At 32.7% G+C, this 22,028-nt stretch overlaps 1 protein-coding gene across 7 annotated transcripts in view; it reads left to right on the top strand.

Annotated features, from left to right (window-relative positions):
- Window positions 1-16,678: 16,678 nt before the first annotated feature.
- LOC148843953 (calcium-transporting ATPase 5, plasma membrane-type-like) overlaps window positions 16,679-22,028 on the top strand; it is a 73,341-nt gene continuing 67,991 nt past the window's right edge. For 5 of the 7 annotated variants that reach the window (XM_088956671.1, XM_088956669.1, XM_088956676.1 and 2 more), the window contains exons 1-7: window positions 16,679-16,895; window positions 17,041-17,246; window positions 20,136-20,252; window positions 20,339-20,378; window positions 20,748-20,860; window positions 20,943-21,074; window positions 21,214-21,303. In XM_088956671.1, coding sequence (XP_088812797.1) covers window positions 17,076-17,246; window positions 20,136-20,252; window positions 20,339-20,378; window positions 20,748-20,860; window positions 20,943-21,074; window positions 21,214-21,303 — 663 coding nt within the window. In that variant the 5' untranslated portion in view covers window positions 16,679-16,895; window positions 17,041-17,075. The remainder of the gene's footprint in view (window positions 16,896-17,040; window positions 17,247-20,135; window positions 20,253-20,338; window positions 20,379-20,747; window positions 20,861-20,942; window positions 21,075-21,213; window positions 21,304-22,028) is intronic. The other 2 variants (XM_088956672.1, XM_088956670.1) reach the window with 1 other exon arrangement.

Raw genomic sequence — 22,028 nt, 5'->3', positions numbered from 1 at the left:
TACCCTTGCATTTGTCAGTTTGGGTGTCGTCCTTTCTGCTGGGACAGAACCGTCACTGCCTTTTGTCAGAACCGTCTCTGTAACTGGAGATGGCGGTGTCAGGAGGTGGTGGTAGGTAGCCGTTTGGAGTGCAGCCGTCAAGCATCAGATCCCAAGTCAGTCAGGTAAGCCACCCTTGGGTACGGACTTCCTCGGTGTCAGGCATAGTACGGTTTGTTTGGTTTTGGTGTCTTGAGGGCGATGTGGTGGAGTGGTGAGCGAGGCGAAGTCTTGAGTTCGGAGGTATGTCCTGTATTGCTATAGGGCAGGCCAGTTCGGCGAGGTGTGTCCCGAACTGCTAAGGCAGGCCAGTCTAGCGAGGTGTATCCCGAACTGTTATAAGGCAGGCCAGTTCGGCGAGGTGTGTTCCGAACTGTTACAAGGTAGGCCAGTTCCACGAGGTATGTCCCAAACTGTTACATGCAGGCCAGTTCGGATTACTATCTGGTTTGGGGCCGAAGGGTGAGTTAGGGAGTTTGGACCGCTGGTAGGGGAGTTCGGTCAGCTGGTTTCTCCCCTTGGTGCTCATGCCTTAGGCATGCTTTTGTGCTGAGCTGTTGCCTTTTCCACGTGTTGCATAACTGTGAGGTCGGGCCAAATCTTCCTTCATCAAGTAGTTTCTACACAGAACCAAATGGAACTGGTCTTGATTTAGCCTCGAACCGACTTTACCCAAGTTGTTACTAGGTAGGGGCATGGGTCCAAATTCTTGGAATCATCTCCCACCTAGGTCGACTCCGAGATATGAGGGTTTACCCTCCTAAGCCAACTTAGAGATAGAGGTGCAAATCGGGTCGTGCCGCTTGCGGCCTGGCACAACACATCTACCTGTGGGCGCATAATAGGTCGAGCCCAGTGAAATAACCCCCAGCAACTAGTTTTAGCTTTTGAGGGGATTTTTTTTACAAAAATACCCCCTAGCATCAATAAACCATGGTTTTCGAAACCGGACTGGACTGGACCGAAAAACCAGGAATCAATCAAGTGACCGGTTCCGTTTTCCCCAAAAACTGGATTTCCCCCCAAAACCGTTGATTTTGGTAGCGAACCATTGAACCAGGCGGTTAACCGTTTGAACAGTTTTGACCATTTTTTTATTTTTTTGTCAGAACGGGCCGAGCATTCGGTTCAAATGATAGGACCGTTCGACCCAGTAATCGGACCCCAGACTGGTTCGATCACCGGGTCGGTTTTAAACACCATGCTATAAACAGCTATATGGGAGTATTTATGTATTTTGGTTTTGGGGGGAGAAAGAATGACACAAATGCCTCCCAACAACTAGTTTGGGGGGCATTTTGGGTAAAGTGGTAAATAACTTTACAATAACCAAAATACCCCTCCAACAACTAGTTTTTAGGGTATTTTGGGCAATTGACTTATTTTCAATTCCTATAAAAAGTTCTATCCTCCACCATTCTCATCACACCAATTCAACATTTCTCTTAATCTCATCTCTAGTTCTCATACTCTTTAAGTCTCAATCTCTCAATCTCTCATACATTCTCTGATTCTCCAATTCTCAACTTTATTGAAGTTTCAATAAGAAGAAGGCTTGCTCTACAGTTTAAGTATCTCAAGTTAGCAATTTGGGAGGCTTGGACTCTTAGAGTTGAAAAGCTTCAACCGTTGATATCAAGTTATGATTTTGAATTAGCAATCCGAGTAAGTGCAATTAAATTAATTTTTATTTTTTTAGAATTTAAAAAAATGGTTGGCTCCTCCCGAAACCAAGTCCCCAACATGTTCAATATCAACGATATTCAGTCGCAGCATGGTAGTGTTAGCACTAATGTTGATGATATTGATATTGATGGAACTTTCAACCCTAGTACTGATACTAAGGAAAAGAAAAAGAAGGCCACTAAGTTGATTAGTCCGATTTGAAAAATATTTAAAGTAGAGGAAGTTCAGGGAAAGCGAAAACGAATTGTTTGCCAAAAATGTAGAAAAGGCATTAGCTATTGTAGCAAGGGTGGTACTGGTCATTTGGATAGACATTTGCTCACCCATGAGAAAGAAGAAAAAGAAGAAGAAGAAGGGAGATAAACAACAAATACAAATTGGGTGAGGGGGTTTGGTACTTTTGAATATTTGAACTTCTAAATTTAACATAAGTTTTATTTGTGTTACCAATCATTCTATTGATGAAATTTGGCTTCTATATTTGTGAGTATTTTAAATACTTTACATGCTATAATAATGATTCAACAATAAATATTTTAAAATCTCAATTAAAATCATGTTTAAATGGCAAACTATTTTATATTGGATGTGCATGTCACATCTTAAATTTATGTATTCAAAATGCTTTAAATATTATTTCTACTCATATTTCTAAAATTAGAAATTGTATTATATATATTAAAATTTCTAGAGCAAGAAAACAAGAATTTAAATATTTATGTCAAAATTATGGTTTAAAATATAAACATTTTATATTAGATGTTAAACATAGATGGAACTCTACCTATGCTATGTTAGAAAGTTATATTTCTCACAAACAAATTTTTAGTGATTTTTATAATGCAAAAATGCCTACTAATATTATATTTGAAGAAGATTGGAAAATGGCAATTTGTATAAGAGATTTTTTAAAACATTTTTATTATACAACTAACGAATTATCAGGTATTTATTATCCGACTAGTTGTAATTTAGCTTTTCAATTAATGATGATTAGTGATTGTTTTGCAAAATATAGAAAAAATCCACAATTTAAAAGTATTATTGAAATAATAGAAAATAAATTTAAAAAATATTAGGAAAACATTTCTCCTCTTTATTGTTTAGCTACAATATTAGATCCTAAGATTAGAAAAGATGGTTTAGATATTTTACTTGAAACTTATTATGAAAATATGAATATTGAAATTGGAAATAAAAAAAGAAGAAATTAATAGTTTATTATTTGAAATATATATTTTATATGAATCTGAAGTAATAGCGAATAATAAAAATTCTACAACTTGTACATCCACATCTTCCACTTCTGAACTTGAGTCCAATAGTGGAAGAGAATTTTTTTTATTTAATAAATAAGAGACAGAAATCCAATGCCTCAACAACAAGTTCATTTACTAAACTTAGATTTTATATAATCAATTTTTTCTTCTTTAGACGATTCTTAATTTCTTCACCTCGGAGGAACAAATAATTTTGATATTTTAGCCTAGTGGAGTGAACATGCAAAAAATTATCCAATTCTCGCTACCATGGCATGTGATCTATTAACCCCCTACGGTATCTATAATTCTATCAGAGTCTTGTTTTAGTGTAGGTAATAGGGTGTTGGATGACAAGGTAAATCTAGTTTCAGAAGCTTGGAACCAACCCCTACAAGGTAAGTTCTCGTTTCTACCTTATAACCAAATCAAATGGACCCATGCTCAGCTCTAGTGGCTTTTAAAACATTGGTATACATATATGGATACACACATACAACACACCAAAATTGTGTTGCTTCTTATTTCAAAATTACTCGTGCATCAACACATCATATCTAATTTAGTTTTCTCACTCATTAAAAACCCAACCCAAGACCTTTAGTTTGGTTTTCAAGTCAAACATATTAAAAATCCAAACCCAAAGCTTGGCCTAATATCTTTTCCCAAATCAATTTTGAGGTTTTTTTTAAGCAATATGTAATCTAAGTAGATGTATTGATGCATGCGCACCGAGCCAAGTAGTGCATGAGCACACAAAAAAGAAGCATCCACTCTGCCATCTTCATAGGCCTATGGAATTAAAAGGGCCAAAAGACGATTAAATTATTGAATTCTGATAACCATTAAAATTTAAGGCGTGTATATAAGCAGTCAAACCAGTGTAAGAGGAATCACATGATTACCGATTAGACGAAGAAAATGTAGACAACCACTAAAATGTGATGCACAAGTTACATGCATGTGTTAATGTTCTTAGCTTTCAGAATATCAGCCAACCTGGATTGTTTTGTAAAAAAAAAGGAGAGAGAGAGAAATGAGCAATAATCTAATAGAAACATTGTGTTAAAGGGATTGCAATTGAAACTCGAGCCCCATTAAGAGAGAAAAAGGAGAATAAGAGAAAAAAAGAAGCTCGATCGAGTAAAAACAGCCTGGCAAGAGAAAGCATACACGCGAGAAGAAGAACTAAGCATTATAGAAGGCACATGTGATTAGAACTTAGCATCAAGAACTTTTTATTTACAAGTGTCTTTGGTGTATTTTCCCTTTTCATAGGGTCTGGCCTTTTCATCTTTCTTGTTTAAGGTGGTCTTTGTCCGCACTTAAAAGGACTTTGAAATAAGGGGGCGTTCTTTTTTGGGAGAATGACCAATCAGCCCAGATCAGAATTTTACAGACCCAAAGTACAGGGGGAATGCATCCTGACCATGAATTGATGTCAAATTCACAGAGGGCTAGTAGTAGGGGGTTGGAATTCAGAATTCTGCATTGTGTGTATCTGTACTTCTCCGTTCTTTTTTTGGATTTGGAGGGAGGAAAGTCAGTCATTGGGATTTTGGTTCTCATTGACCAAGAATTCCATGTTCTTTTTTCAGTTTTATGTGGGGATCAGGGAAAGTTTATTTTCCTAGGTATCACTTACCTAGGAAAGTGATACCCATCTCCTAGGTGGGTAAATAACTTTCCCACACAGAGAATGTTGTCAATACTTGAATGAGACAAAAATACCCTTTTAATAATGGTTTCTATGGCTAAAATGGCCATTGTCTTATTTACCTGAGAAATAAAAAAACATGGGTAAATGCACTTACCTGGGTAAGTGTTTCCCAGGAAAAACTTACCCAAGTAATTGCATTTACCCAAATAAGTAACTTATCGAAAAGCGAACGGGGCCAAAGAGAAAAACAACTTTTAGAGGTTTCATTTCATTTTAGTGCAATTTATGATAAAATCACTTAGACTCCGTCTAGGAAAAGTGTTGTGTAAATACAAAGACCCCATGCCATGGGGTCAATGAGACAATGACAGCTACTACTTGAACTTTCATTTGTGACAAAGACCCCTTGACCTTTCACTTTGTGATAAATACCCCTGGACATTAAGTCAAATGATGAAATGTATTAAATTACCAAAATACCCACCTGAATTTTCTTTGTTTTTTCTTGCCTTTTTTGTTAAACCCTAATTGACTCAAAAATATCTCTATTTTCTTCAAACAAAATCAGCTAAAATAACAAGAATCATTTCACTCACATGAATGCCTCTCCTCATATTAAAATATAAAAATAGTCCACTCCTCTCTCCAATAAATCAAGAAAAATCAAACCAAACCTTAAATTTATATCTATCAAACAGTAACCTCTACCATTCTTATTAATATTGAATCTAACCAAAAATCTGCAAGGATTTATTAGAGCAATCGAGAGAGTTTCAATATTATATTTAGAAAACTAATCGAATCATAAAACATTCAAATAAATAAAAAAGGGGTAATTTGGGGATTTAAAATTTAAACAGCTGAATGAAAATCTTTTTCAAAGTTAAATCAACGGTCTCATGGGGGATATTTGTCGCAAAGTGTAAGTTTACGGGGTCTTTGTTGCAAATGAAAGTTTGAGGGGGTAATTGACACAAACACCATTACCTTATTTTTTTTTCAAAATTATATAACCATATAGAAGTTTCCTTTTGACACAAATGCAACTATTTTGTCTTTTTTGCATTAGGTCAAATGATGATAGCAGTGTATAAATTGATGAGGTTAAATTTCACTTTCATTTTCCTTATGTTTTACTATTTTATCTCCTCTAGTTTTAGAGGAATAAATTAATAAGAAGTGCTATTTTTAAATGTATTATAACATTCAAATATTCAAACAATTAAATTGCATTTAAAGGTATAAAAATTTGAAATAGATTTTAACTAGTCAAAAGTCTAAAGCCACTTTTATTTTATTTTTTTTTCTTTTCAGAAATAAGAGTTCAATTTCACCAAACAAAACCTAGTTGTATAGGGTTGTCAATGGGTCAGGCTTAGTTGACAAATTCAAATCGATGAATCGATTATAACAGTTCTGGTTTAATGAATTATACTAATGGGTAGGTTTCGGTTCATGGTTTTTTTTTTTTTTTTTGTTCTGATTATTATCAATTTGGCATAGGTTTTTGTTGTCCCAAACCGATTATAAATGTATATTAAACATATAATATTTTATAAGTAATATTTACAACACAACATGTCCAAAATAATAATTCTAGTCAGGTTGGGAAGGGAGAACATTTGAATGACCTGATTGTCCCAATTATCCCATAGTTCAGTACTGGTTCTAATTTTACAGAACCAATAGAGTTTGGTTCAATTCTGGGTCTACCAAATTTAGCAATTGGTTCAGAATGGTTCTACCTTATCCCGAACCAAAATCATATCATTGACAGCCCAATACGTGTAAAGATCAAAATATCGATATGATTCGCATGCATATTGGTGACACGGAGACACATTATAGATGGCAATTGACCCACCCCCATCGGAGCTCCAACCTATCCTGCCTGGTTAAAGTAGATTCTTTGATTGCTGATTGGGTTTAGGTTGGTTATGGGGAAACTCAAAACTCTAGTGATCAAGGATGGGTTAGGGTGGTAAATTTGCCCGTGGCAATATGTTTTAGATGATGAACATAGTAATATACATTCAAATATTATGTCCCAAAGAGAGTAATATAATGTCTATAAAATAATTCCATATTAGAGATGTTCTAAATTTTTTCTACAAATATTATATATTTTCTCTATATTTTGCTTTTTTGTCTTTCTCTAATTTTTATTATTTAATTATGACATAATGGTTTGACCCATTTGACCCAGATGGTTGAACTGCTTACCTACTACTATCTAGATGGAATGACTATTTCATTTTTTAGTTCAATGTTGAAAAAAAATGAGATATAGGGTTCGTTTGATCAACGGACAAGACTGAAAGTAATTTTATTAGTCTATTAATTATTTTCTTATTACTTTATTAATAATTTATGAATATATAATTATTATTGTATTAGTACTTTGTTACTATTATTTTATTAGTATTTAATAATTATTACCTTAGTATTTATTATTAATTTATTACTTTCTTATTAGTTTATTAATTTATATCATTTTGATTATTGTTTTAGAATTAATTTATTATTATTGAATAATTAATATGTTATTATTTTATTATTACTTTAATTATATTATATATATATATATATTATTTGTACTTAATTATTCTTATTATTTAATAAATACTATTTTATCTTTTTTGTTACTTTGTTTCTATTATTTTATTAGCATTTATCATTAATTTATGAATATTTTATTAAAATATCATTACATTATCATTACTTGAATAATCTTTTAATTATTATATTTTATTAATAAGTTATTATAGTATGATTATTTTATAAATGTTTTACTAATATACTATTATTATTATTACTTTAATTATATTATTTTATTATTAATATATTATTACTATTTTTGTTACTATTAATTTATTATTTTATTAACATTAGAGTTTGGAGGGCCTTTTGTCATTAGTTCTTTATTTTTTGATAGACTCTCTCGTATGGGAATCCCATTCCCGAGGTGAAGCCTGGACCTTAAATATATGACTTAATGAGAGGGATTTGAATGGGGTGAAAAATAATAGTTAAAATTACATGTTTTTGCCTCACAATTACAAAGGGACTAAATTCAAATTACATTTTTTATATTTTCATGTGTATAAAAGTAATTCTTATTTATGGAACTTGTTTTTATTTAATAAGATGAATATACAATTATTAGAGATGCGCTCAAATGTTTTTTCTTTTGCAAAATTTATGTATTTTTCATTTTTTATTATTTAATTATGACATCAAATATTGACACATTTAACCTAAGAGTTGAATTGTTGGCCTGGACCAAATAGGAAATCAATTTCTTTTTTTTTTTTTTGTTAGTTTTGAATTTGTATTTCATTTCCATTATCAATAACAACAATTCTTGTTTACGACACTTATTTTTCTTTAATATGATCAATAAAATATCAAAGAAATGCCCATTTTTTATTTTATGAATTTGTTACTATTTTAAATATTTTATTATTAATTATGATATCATGGATTCACCTAATTAACCAGATGGTTGAATTGGCTTACCCACCACTTGGATGGAAGAAAAAAATTGTTTTTTTGTTCATTTTAAAAAATTATAAATTGTTGAAACCTCCCCTAAAGTTCCTGACCACTGTTGAAATCTCCCTTGAACTTTGGTAAATGCAATTGTCTCCCTTGAACATTCTAATACAATTGCAATTAGACTCTCTCTCTTAAAATCCTCTAACAAGATGCACACAAATGCCCAAATTACCCATGTGGTTACTATTGAGGTTGTTTTTTGCATAACAAATAATACAAACATTATGAACAACAAAAAAAAAAGTTTAAATTGCAACTTTGACGGATTCACATGAAGGGAAATTTTATAAAATAATTCAATTTCACAAAAGAGATTTTGAAGGGTTTGGGGTAGCAATTGATATGAAGGGAAAATTTGGAAAATAAACAAATTAGTCAAATTAATTATATGGTTATTTTGGACACTTTCATGCCTCTTGTTTGAGGATTATAAGAGGAGAGGCCTACTTGCAACTGTGTTACAATGTTCAGAGGAGGTAATTCCAATTAGGTGGGCCACGAGTTGAGCCTTTCACGAGCCATTCGAGCTCAACTCATGAAAAGCTTGGCTCGACTCGGTTTAAATTAAGCTTTGAGCCAAATTTGAGCCTAATATATAGGCTCATTTGCTAATCGAGCCAAGCTCAAACCTAGTGAAGCTCGGCTCGTGAGGCTCACAAGCCTAATATTCAATAAATAATTTTTATTATATATATACATACATCATAATAAATAAACATAAATATATATAATATATTATATATAATAAATAATTTTATTATATATACAATAGTATTTTATTAATATAATTATATTTATTTTTATGTATAATAGTAAATAATTTTTTGTCTAAAAAATAAAAAAAGAATTTTATATATATAACTTTTATTTTTTAAAAAAACTTGGCTTATAGTCAAGCTCGAGCCGAGCCGAACTCGAACTTGCGAGTTATGAACCAAGCTGAGCTCGAGCTAGAGCCTGATACTATTCCTACGAGTCTAGCTCGAATAGCCAAGTATTCAGCAATGTCAAAAACTTCAGGGGAGGTTTTAGAATTTTACCCGTTAAAAAACATGGGTTTCATATTGTTAAAAAGTATTTGATAAATATGGGTTTTAAATTATTTTTCAAAATATTTATTTTTATACTATTAAAATTAATGTTTTGTCTTGAATCCATAGAATTTAATGATGAAAAAAATATATTTTAAATAAAGGGTTTAATGAGAGAATATATCCAATTAGTTTTAAATTTTACATTCAATTTCCATCATTAATAAAAGCATTCCCTATTTATCATACTTATTATTGTTTAATATGTTGAATATATGATGCTAAAATGTTCCCAATTATTATTTTTATATATTTTTATATTTTATATATTTTTATATTTTATATATTTTTGAATTTTATTCTTTAATTGTGGCAACATGGATTAACCCATTTGACCCAAAATGGTTTAATTTCTTACCACCACTTAGATAAAAAAACAAATTTTTCCTAAATAGATTTTAAAAATATAAGTTTTTATGTTATTTTTTCCTAAGTAGATTTTATGTTAATTTACATCCATATGGAATTACTACTATCTCCCATCAAATGTGGAGTCCAAGGCAACTCATTATAAAAGATGTTGATTAATCAAACAAAGTATCAATGCTTCACTGGAAAAAGGAATAGAATAACCAAGACAAGTCATCGCCATCAAGCAATTTTGAACAGCCTAGGCATCAGTCACCTCTTGGTAACAAACCAAACATAAATTGTAAATGATTAGGTTTGCGGTGGGAGCAAAAACATATATAAGAAATTCCAGAAAACACATATAAAAGAAAAACTATCATCTTATTCCGCCTCCTCTTCGAAAATTTGTCCCCCTCCAGTGCCCCCTGACGGTGTGTGAGCTTCGTCAAACTTGACTCAGAAAGGGAACATTACATCAGTCAGGGATGAAGAGAATTTGAACAAGAAAACCAGTCCAAATGGCAACTATTGGAATACATTTTTTTGGCCCAAGAAGTTAAGTAGGGCCCAATATGAAATAAAATTGAAAGGGGATATTGGGCCCACTAAGAGGATAAATTTTTTTAGGTGGGACTCAGTGTGTTGGCCTATTAGCCCAAGGAGATACTAGCAGGGTCTATTAGAAAGGCTAATAGCACTTGATTTCCAAGTGCACTGATCTTATACAGAGATCAAATTGGAAAGAAAATCACAAATTGGAACTTGTCACTAAATGACAGATTGACAAAATTTTAATTATGATTTGATAAATCCCATTTAAAAGGCAACTAGAATTTGATATGGGCTTAATTGATCCAATATAGAAGGAAATAATGGTCAGTTAATGAATTCAATGATACGTGGGCCCAACCTCTTTTGCCAAATGGCACTTGATCACAAGTGTTGGGATTCTAGTCAAACCTACTTAACTTAATAAGGCATGTTGGGGATTAGTAAATTGATCACCAAATCACCAAAACTGGTGAGTCCCATGTCAGTCAACCTTAAATTATGGGTTCTATGTCAACTAACCTTAAATTATGGTCAAATAAATGGAAAGCATGGGAATTCAGTTTAATTTGAATTAACTAGGTGGATTCACTTAAAAAGAAAACACTATAAATTAAAGAGTAGAAGGAGAAATTCCTCCTTGGCTCTCTCCCTTGGAGCTCCCATTTGGCTATACAATTCCGTTCCTTTACTTTCGTTGCTTTTGACAAAGAAGAAGAAGAGATAGGCTACACCAAGATCAAGGGAAGAAGAATTAGAATTTTGGCTCATCAATCATTGAAGTTTCAGAACTGTTACAACTCTGTGCAATGTCGGTTAAAGGATTCTGGCCTTTGAGTTGCTGCAATCAAAAGTTTCATCAAAATACTACAACCAAACAAAAAAAAGAAAGAAAATTATCCTATCTTGTGCGTATACAATTGATTGTTGCAAGTTCTTTATACAACTACAAGTTGTCAAGCTTTCTGGATCGTATCCATGACAAGCTACAAGTATAAGTTCGGGTTGTGTTCATGACAAAAAAATTAGAGGTTTTTTTTTTACCAAAAAAAAATAATTTGTATCCCACTTACATTTTTGCAAAAAAAATATAATAAACCAAATTTAGAGCATTGTGTCGACAGCAACGTTAGTAAAATGAGTGATGAGATTTCAATTTCATATGGAGGAGATAGCATTAACAGTTGTAATAGGCCCTGTTAATGTGGTGGGAGCAAAAAATGATTTCAGAGGTGAATCTGGCCGGAGTTTAAAACATATGCCAAAAATCATACTTGTTGACACTTGTTAATGTGTTCGCTGGCCGTTCGGTTGGAGCCAAGCCGAGCTTTGGAGGAGTTCACTGTCGAACGAAAGGTTAGTAATGTTTTCTATTGTTTAGTGCAAAAACTAAAAATACCCCTTCTCTTATGTGGATGTCCATCACATGTGTTTGTAAATATGGGTTAATGTATGCACTCCCTTGGCCCTTCTCTCATGTGGATGTCCATCACACGTGTTCGTAAATATGGGTTAATGTAGTGGGAATCATGTTCGTAAATATGGGTTAATGTAGTGGGAATCATGTTCGTAAATATGGGTTAATGTAGTGGGAACCTTGGAATGCGTTCTTTGATAGTGTTGATTTTTCACTCCCAATGAATGGGGAATTTGGGAGTTATTCTCACGCAAGAACAAGGTGTTTTTTTTTTTTTATTGTACCAAATGCATTTCTACTTCGTCAGAACACTAGGAGAGCACAAAATGTTCTCAGGGAACGTTACCAAACAGGACCTAAGTTTTTATTAGCTACGATGTGCATACTTGAATGCATTTGTTCAACTATCAAATGGCCTTAATGGTTGAATCATTAACCTATTTAACTAGGAAAATGGACTATGATTAAGACATTAATTCTTTTTTTTTTTTTGTTCTTTGTATTTTAGTCATTTCTATTTTTACTAACAATAGTTCTTATTTCTAAATATATATTTTTTTAATATGAAGAATATATAATAATAATGCATGTTCAAATATTTCTACAAAATTTTATATTTTTATTTTTTATTATTTAATTTATGAGCTGATAATAAAAATTACTTATTTACCAAGAGGAAATGCAATTCCAATATATTGTTTGAATATTGGTTTTTAATATATATATATATATATATATATATATATATATATATCATTTATATATAATATATATGTAATTTATTATTTATTTATAAATATGTTATTTATATTGCATTTTTGTAAACTTCTTATATGATGAAAATAGTTGAAAAAAATACTTATATTCTTCATTTTTTCTTTATTTCAACTACTATATTTTATTTTCCTTTGAATAATTTATTATTTTTTAAATTAAATCGGGTTGTATTAGATTCGGATATCCAACATATTGATTGGATTCAGATTTGAATCAATATTTATGAGATCCGATCAAATCTTCGGAGCAAATCAAATTCAAATATACCTTGATTCAAATCTGATATGATCTATTTGCATCCCCACCAAACCACTTGGGGAATATACCTTGATCTATTTGATTTTAAATTATGTATTCCATTTTCATCATCGATAAAAGTAATTCTTATTTTCACATTTATTTTTGTTTAACATGGGGAATATATAACAACAAAATTGTATCAAAATAATTATTATTTATCATACTTTTTTTATATTATTAGTATATAATATTATAGATGTGCCCTAAATTGTTTTATGTTTTTTTTGTACTATTCTATTTAAAATAATATTTTTAATTATACATCATGGATTAACCAATTTGACCTGAAAGGTTGAACCACTAACTCACCCCCTAGATAGGAAGATGGTTTTAAGTTGTATATTTGATGTCCATAATTAATAAAATTATGTCTATTTTATCATAGTTATTTTTTTAATTTGACAAATATATAATAATAGAATTATGTCCATTTTTTATTCAAAAATTATATTTTTTTCTATTTCTTATATTTTTAAAATCTGTATTATTTCTTTATGACATCATGAAATTATCCATTTGACCCTAATGGTTGAAGTATTTACCCACTACCTAGATGAAAAATATGATTTTATTTCTATGTTTATTTTAAAATATAAAATTTCATTCTATTAATAATTATTGTGTATGGATTTATTAGTGGAATTTAATGATGATAAACAAAAGTATAAATGTTGGATTTAATGAGAGATAATGCGATTTATTTAACGACTTAAATGTGAGGCTTAATGAGAGGTAATTGAATATAGTTAATGGTATTTTTTTAATTACATTTTCTGCCTTTTTAATGGAGGTAAACTAAATTCAAGAGAAAGGGTATTTCAGTGAAGAAAAATTCTAAAAACCAATACCTCATCATCCACACTTTTATTAGTATAAATGTGCGGAAGTTTTGGTTGGGTTCCACAATGAGGGTGTGTTGTGGCTACTTGTCTTAGTGTCTTTGATGCATCCTCTATGGAGCCTAAAACCATATACTTACAAAATTATTTATTAATTTATTATTAAATAATTAATAATTTATTTATGAATCATGAATCTAATATTAACTCTTAGAAATATTACAAGAAATATGTTTTTTATTAAACAGGTTCCCCGTACATTCCCCATTGTTTCCCACTAAAATGGTGGGATTCCATATTCCAAGAATTGGGATTTATAACTTCATATTTTCCTATCCCACCTCAGTAATCATGTTATTACACAAACAAAACACAGGGATGGAAGAATATTCCATTTTTCTCTTTTCATCCGTCAAACGGAACCTTGGTAACACTTCAACTATTTTCCAATTGGAAAGCATTTCGAACCAATGATACATTCAAATTGAAAGCTTTTCAAAATTTGAAAAATCTAATTTCAAATTTCAAATTTGAAAGTTTTTTTTTTTAAACCAAACGTAATCTAAGGTTTTAGGCTGATTTTAATCTTAGTGTTTGGATAGCCCTGATTGCTATAAAGACCTAGCATTTCAAAGGTCATGCAGCCCCACACTGAAAATTTTTCCCTCAAGTTTAGCCAAGCTGTAGATCGTCTCTTCAGAGCTTTCCTGTCCTCCTGACAGCGAAGAACAACCAAAAGGTCATCCTTCATTTTTTTTTTCGCTTTCATGTCCAACGGCCCAGCGTGGACCCAACTGTCGGAACTTGGAATTTCCATGACCAAATGGAATACGTCGGAGGACTCCGCCGACCTAATCTCCGGTCAGAGTCCAACCGTTTTAAGGAGACAGCTGTATCTCTCGCACCTTCCAGAGATGATACAAGATTACACGCGTTGGCAAGAAAAGTATATCTCGCGGTCTCGCCAACGCATTGCATGCGAGCCACGTTTTTTTTTGAAATCAGAAAACTCGATCCAATTCATCTTACTGCGCAAGATCTCGATAGGAACTTTCTCGATCAGCGTGACTGTCAACACTTTTTTTTTTTTTAATCTCAACGCTAATATCTAAATCAAACCGACCAAACCGACAAAAGAACTGCAAAATTAATTTTCGCCGATTAAACAGAAGATCCGTTCTCGTTACTCCTCGAATTGCTTTTCAGTTTTCATTATTTTATTTCGTTTCTAGTAAACAACGATTTAATTAGTCTTCTGTTTTTTGTATGATAAGCTTTAAGGCTGATTCCATTTCGAAATAATATCGGTTTATATCTCGTTTCTCAAGAAGAAACGGAAACAGGGGATTAGGGGAATAAATAATGTTCCAAATAATGCATTTAGTGTTTGATTTGAAAGAAAATGTAGAAAAAAGATCCCTAATATACTTTTCCCTTTCTTTTTTTGGGGTTTTTACACCCCAGATATCCTAACTCTACCGTATTTAAGATTTTAAATAGTTATAGGTCTGCACTTTAATTCAGAATTCAGAAGTGGAGTACAGCCTTCTTTTCTTTACATTTCCCCTCAAATCAAAGTATTTAAGATTTTAGCATAAACGGGAAATCACAACGTTCCATGAACTGCTGTGATATTCTACAAAATGACTAACCAAATCAAAGTATTTGATTTCATGGGCCCTATTGTAGTAGTAAAAATGGTTTATAAACTGTAGAATCAATGATATTCCAAGTCAGTAATAAATTTATGACAATCCTTTCAATTTTTTTCCTTCAATCAAGTTCATCTTCAAAATGTCTTGAGAATGAATGTTTCTTTAATGCTTTGAGATGAATTTGTGTTTTAGCATGATTATTTTCATCATTTTTATGTTTATTGCTGCTTTGTTGGCAGCCCGAGAATTGTGATTTGCGAAGGATCTGTAATTTTAGGAAATTTTCCAAATTAGTTTTGAGTCTAATGCCACTTTGCCCCTTGAACTTTAAAACGCAATAATTTAGTATCTAAACTCTCAAAATGTGCCAATTTAGTACCTACCATTAATCAATTATTAAGTGCCATTTAGAAAGACACAAATACTCTTAAGTGTCATCCAATTCTCTTTATCAACCATCAAACATTAACAAAAAATGAACAGTCTCAATTCCTTGGCTCTTTGTTCAAAAAAGTTGAAATCACTAAAATACCAATTTTCTTTAATAGAAGAGGCAATAATTTGAGACTGTTCATTTTTATCAAGACATGGATGGTTGATAAAAAAAAATTAGATGACACTCAAAAGTCTTTTGTCTTTTCAAATGTTATTTAAGGGCTGGTTAATAGATTGGTTAACGACAAGTGCTGAATTGATACATTTTGAAAGCTCAGGTATTAAATTGTCATTTTTCCAAAATCGAGATAATTTTTTAGAAATTTGAAAGTTTCGGGGGTATTTTCTGCAAAAGAAACACTACTTACGAGTTATGTATAGGGGTGTTCATAGGTCGGGTTGGGTCGGTTTCTTGGGATTTTCCCAACCGACCCAACCTGGTCGGGTTAGCTAAGGTGGGAACTGAAACCAGCCCACTGACAGGCCAAACCGACCTAGTCAGTTTGAGTTGGGTTGGGTCGGTTTGGGTCGGTTTTGATTTTGCTCCTGTACAAAGCCAAATAAAATCTGAATTAGTTGATAGTTTGATATTCAAGAGTCCAAGATAAATCTAAATTTAATTCAGGTAAATAATAAAATCAATAAATTCTTCATGTAAAAACAAGTGTCAATAATGGGCCTTCTAGAGTAAAAAACTAGGTAAATCTAGATAGGTAAATCAATCAAATAAAAATTTAGAAACCTCATAAATTCTAATCTAGATAAAAAGTTAAAAAAGTACACCTAATTGAATTCTAATTGTAATTGCCTAATGGGCCTTTTAGAGTTCTAGTTCTAGTAGATGTCTAAAAGTAGAAGATTATTAGGAATTAGGAAACTATTCGAACTAGAAAGTATGAACTACCAAAATAGTAGAATACTAGTTCGGTTCGGTTTGGGTTGGTTTCGGTTTTCACGTAAGAAAACCAAAATCGACCCGAGATTTCGATTTATATATATGCCCAACCCGAAACCGACCAATATCGGTCCGGTTTTGTCGGTTTGGTCGGGTTGGGCATTCTTATGAACTGCTTGATTCGGGGTTGGGCATTCTTATGAACTGCTTGATTCGGGGTTGGGCATTCACGAGTCAGTACCGAAAGTTCATAGAAGCTTCACATTTCTCTTTCCAGTTGCCGTGAGTGTTGAAGAAGAAGAGGAATCGGATGTTAATTGTGCTCAGAGAACTACTTGATTCGTACTGCCAAACCGCCGGCTTATAAACTGTTAAAGCACTCAGGTATGTAATGCTGAAAATCTAAACATTTATATTAAGAGCACGAACCCTATTTTTTTTTGCCGGAAAACGATGTACTGTATGAATATAACATTAAAAAAATGGTTTTCCCTAGTCTGACCAACATCTTCCTACTGCCCACCTAAAGATTTAACAGCCGGTGTCATCTCTCCTGCGACAGCCATGAGCAATGGTCCATCCAGAGGTTCCTCGCCGTACCATCGCCGATATGACTTGGAATCTGGTGTAAGTCGTGGAAGAGGATGTGAAGAAGACGATGATGAATGTTCCTCAGACCCCTTTGATATCAGGACTACCAAGAACGCTTCCTTGGAACGACTCAAGCGATGGAGGGTAAGCACTCAAATTAATTACGCACTGCATTGGCTTCGTTGGCTATCTTTGGTTGTGTTGATGTTGATAAAACGACTATAAGGTTATTTTGAAAATGGCATACATTCATTACTTATGTTCGAATGGAATGAATTAGTTTGTTATTATTTGGATTATTGCTGTTTTTTGTTGACTAATTGACAATGCTGTGACCTGGTAGTAGAGTTCTAGGGTTTATAGTTGACAATAGTATTTTTTTTTTTGGGAAGCCTAACCAGGCGATCTTCATTCAATTGCTCAGTGAAGTATCGTTTACAATACAATCAGACAGGAACCCTGGAGTCATAGCCCAAGTCTGGCAAGAAGTAATCGACAGAGAATATTTTGCTACCAAGTAAGAAGAAGAATTGGTTAATCTGGATGAATAATTATCTGAGCAATGGGAAAATCTACGTAATAAAGTTCTGCATTCAATGACATATGCGCCAAGGAGAATAAGAGTTGTCCTCAGATAGTGCTTGAATCACCACTAAAGCATCTCCCTCCACTTTTAGATGACTGATGTCCAATTACAACGCAAATTTCAATCCTTCCACGGTTCCACATTGCTAAAGCCTCTGTTTCACATGTTGAGTGCACGCGAATTCCACATTACTCGACCAAAGCAGAAAGCTCCCCATGAATAACCATGCCCAGTCCCGATGAGTGAGTTTCATTAGCGCCATCAAATTAAGTGTAAAGAACTGACCTTCAGGCTGTCGAAGCACTATCACATATTTGACCAACAGAGAAATCTTGGGCTCATCATACATGTCCTCCATGTTATCCCAAGCATTTAACCACTGCATCAATGTGTTATAGCCATGGCCAGCCATTGGGACCCCCAAGTAGTAGTGATACATGACAATGTATAAATAAGTGGTTCAATGTTTCAGATGCCTCTCCACACAATTGGCAGCAACGGTTAATCTGTTGGCATCAATTCATGAGTTTAACTTTTATTGGGATCATGCCATATATGTAATGCCCAGAATTTCCTCCATGAAACATTCCTGAAGGCATTACTGACTGTAGACGTTTGTGCCTTTTGCATTCTTATCTGTTTGTAACCAGATTTTATGGTTAGTTGGCTGTTAGGAGAGTATGTCCACAAACTATTGCATCTCTTCTTTTTGTTTGGGGATGAATTTTCCAGGAAAACTTTTATGGATTTGGAAAAGGGTGAGAAGAGATGATTTGATTACCCCTGGGGAGGTTGTGGGAAGGTGCTGGTACAAGTTTGGATTGAGTTGGGAAGGTGGGGATGGTGACAGGTGGAGTGAGGCCCTGGTTGTTGGATACTGGAGGTTTGCTTTGGGTGGCTATTGGGTATGCTTTACCTTCTTCAAAAAAAATGTTGCAAATTGTGTCACAATCGGTTTTGTCAATTCTTTATCTAGTATGGTGGCACATCAAATTGCAAACCCAACAATGCTTGTAAATAAATCTAGTTAGAATTTTGCTTTCTTAACTGTTTCAGCTTGTGTAGGCAAGTTCCCAATATCCATTAACATATTGTTTATGCATTGGGATTTTCTGTTGTCTTTAACTCTAAAATATTGTGAAGTAATGTTGCTTCTAAGAAACTCAGATAAGGCGACTAAAAATAGCAATTGGAGTATTGGACAATATAGATTGAGGAGCTTTGTCCTCTGACTAAATCAGTTTTAATAAATCCTACCAATCATAAGTTTGAGGTTGCAACTCCCTAGGTGAAGCATCATAGATTTTTTCCATATTGGTAGGTTGTACTTATTGGATTGTGGGTGTGGGTTCTTACTGCTATAAACATAAGTGCTGGTCAGCATTGCATCAGTTTATGTTCTAATTTTAAGGAAAGGTGTGGTCTGTGAAAAACAGCCTTTTTGGTGTTTTCTCTTTTTTTTCTTTTTTTACTGTTGCTAGCAACAACATACTGACATGGCATTGAAAAATGCCTATGTGGCAGCAACAGCAATGGTCCCAAATAGAAAAAAGTAAAAAAAAAAAAAACGTTTTCTGAGAAAACAACATGCTAATGCGGTACTTTCTCAAAAGAAACCCTCTTTAGAAAATGGCATTGGTTCCAAACACCACCTGAACTGTAAAGATGGGTGGTTTTATGTGTTTTGTTGTTGTTTAATCGCATAGTTTTCAAGGTGCCAAGGCGAGGCTGCCTTGTCGCCTAGTCGCTTAGGTGATGGATTTATTTTTAAATAAAAGCATGTATCCTATGGTATTTACCTAGGTTCCCTAATCATATTTCCTTAATAAATATCCATAATTTTCATAAGAAAAGTATAAACTTCATGTTATATAGAAAATCAACATATTCCAACATATTCATGAGAAGAAAAAGAAGAAAGAAAAGAAAATAAAAAAAAAACATAGGGGCTGAACCCCTATTTCTGTTATAGGAAAAGAAGAAAAGAAAAGTAAACACACAAAATTAGTAAAGAAAAATAAGAAAATGTGTTGATTGAACAACATTTTATGTTTTTCCTTGCTTATTGGTTCAGGTTTTGAAGTCTTTGAGGGTTCAATACAGCATTTAGCAATGTTTGTGTTGATTAAACGCTAACAAATAAGAAAATAATAAAAAGAAATTAGTATATAAACATACAAAATGAATATTTTAGTTTAAAAATGTCTATTTTATAATTATAACCTCAAAAAATTAAGAATATAAAAGTTTGTTATAACACGCTATAGTAAACTACTTGGCGATTAGTTGAGGCGAGCCTCCAAGGGCGCCTTGTTGCCTAGGCGATCGCCTTGACAACTATGTTTAGTCGTTATTTTTTGATTTCTGATATAGTGTCATATAGTTGAGACCAAGTATGCATATTTGATTTTTTTTTTTTTAATTAAGTTTACTGGTTTTTCATGCAGCAAGCAGCTCTTGTGCTTAATGCTTCTCGCCGATTTCGATACACCTTGGACTTGAAAAAGGAAGAGGAGAAAGAGCAAATGAGAAGGAAGATTAGAGCACATGCGCAAGTCATTCGAGTAATGTTACTTGTCAGAAAGATATCCTTTCTTGCAGTTATGGTTGTTTTGTTTACTCTCTAAACTTTGAGTTCTTATTTTCTTAGGCAGCACTTCTTTTCAGAGAGGCTGGGGAACGAGTAAATGGTATTCCTTTTCTTAATGTCCCAGTATTAAGATTAAAATATTCTTGTGCATGATAAATATAAGGCATTTATTTTCTGACAATTAAATGCTTTGTATTGGTAATGATTTTGATTTTGATTTTCTTGCTTTTCTTTGTGTTTTATTTTAGGCCTTTTTGTACAGAAATATTATGTGTGCTTACATCTCTTATTTGTCCTTTATAACTGATCACTTTACTGAGAGAAAGCTTGCCATTTATCACCACTTTCTCTATTATATATGTTTTGATTCTTTTCGTTACTTGTAATGATGGAGTTATATTCATATTATTGTTGCATATGTCATGAAATTTTGTTCTCGTTTTATTTTATTCTTGGTTGTTGGTTTTAGTATTAGGTCCCTTGGTACCACCACACCCTACTGGTGATTATGCAATTGGACGAGAGCACCTTGCATCAATGACCAGAGATCATAATTTTTCTGCTCTACAACAATATGGGGGGGCAAGTCTCTCACTAAATGTTTTAATTGATTTAATGTACCTTTTGTGTATCCCTATGTGATATACCCATCATATTCCTCCAGGTTAAAGGACTAGCTGACTTGTTAAAAACAAACCTAGAGAAAGGTACTATAGGAGATGATGCCGATTTACTGTCTCGAAGGAATGCATTTGGATCCAACACATATCCTCAGAAGAAAGGACGGAGTTTCTGGGTATAGTTTTGGCATATTGTTTTATTAGAAAGCGTCATGGTTTTTGATAGTTGAAAAGTGTCATTATTTTCATCACTAGTTTTAGTTATGATGGTTCTGCTGTTGGGTCCATTTATTTATGGATGTTATATTGTTGTAGATGTTTCTTTGGGAAGCATGGCAAGATTTAACCCTTATCATTTTGATGATAGCTGCTGCAGCATCCTTGGCACTGGGAATAAAGACAGAGGTGAGATTGGCTGTGGTATATTTGACTTGTTTTTACCTCAACTTCTAACTAATAAAACAATGTGGTTATTCATTGGTGAGTATGATTGTAGCTACCAAATATATGTACCGATAATCTGTTATCATCTCTTGAATAATTTTCTGTAGCAAATACCTATTTGGAATGCAGAATATATGGATCAACTTATTGGCCAAACTCCAAGATCGAGCCGCTTATTGGGCTCACTTTAGCAAAGCAAGGGTTGAATAGGAATCACCTTTTTTTTTTGGAAGAATTATGTATACGTTAAAGCGCGGGGAGTGATAGCAATGCTATGCTGTCAACCTATGTATTATATAAGACATATACATTGCATCTTAGTTTAAGAATGGTGCGGTTAAGTGTTTACAACACATAGAAAAATGCAGTTGAGTTATTTGAATTTTATCTTAGATTTATGCTCTCAATCTATGTACAAGTTGTAGATTTTTTATTCCCTACCATATTAGATTCTTATAAACTATACATTTCAAATAATAAACTATTAACTTTTTCTTTTTGATTTTCAATTTCAGTATTCATATTTTCACAATATGATTCAAGTAAAATATCTACACCATCTTTTTTAATCTTAAGACCTAATATTGCAGCTAAACAATAAAGAGGAGAAATGTTCTCCCAATATTTTTTAAATTTATTTTTCATTATTTATTGATAAAAAAATTATTTTCCATTATTTCAACAAT

This window comes from Nelumbo lutea, chromosome 8, assembly GCF_056320005.1.
Source record: "Nelumbo lutea isolate HS-2025 chromosome 8, American lotus-T2T, whole genome shotgun sequence".
Lineage (NCBI taxonomy): Eukaryota > Viridiplantae > Streptophyta > Magnoliopsida > Proteales > Nelumbonaceae > Nelumbo > Nelumbo lutea.
Note: the sequence above shows the minus strand (reverse complement) of the source record. Positions and strands in the feature narration are given on the sequence as shown.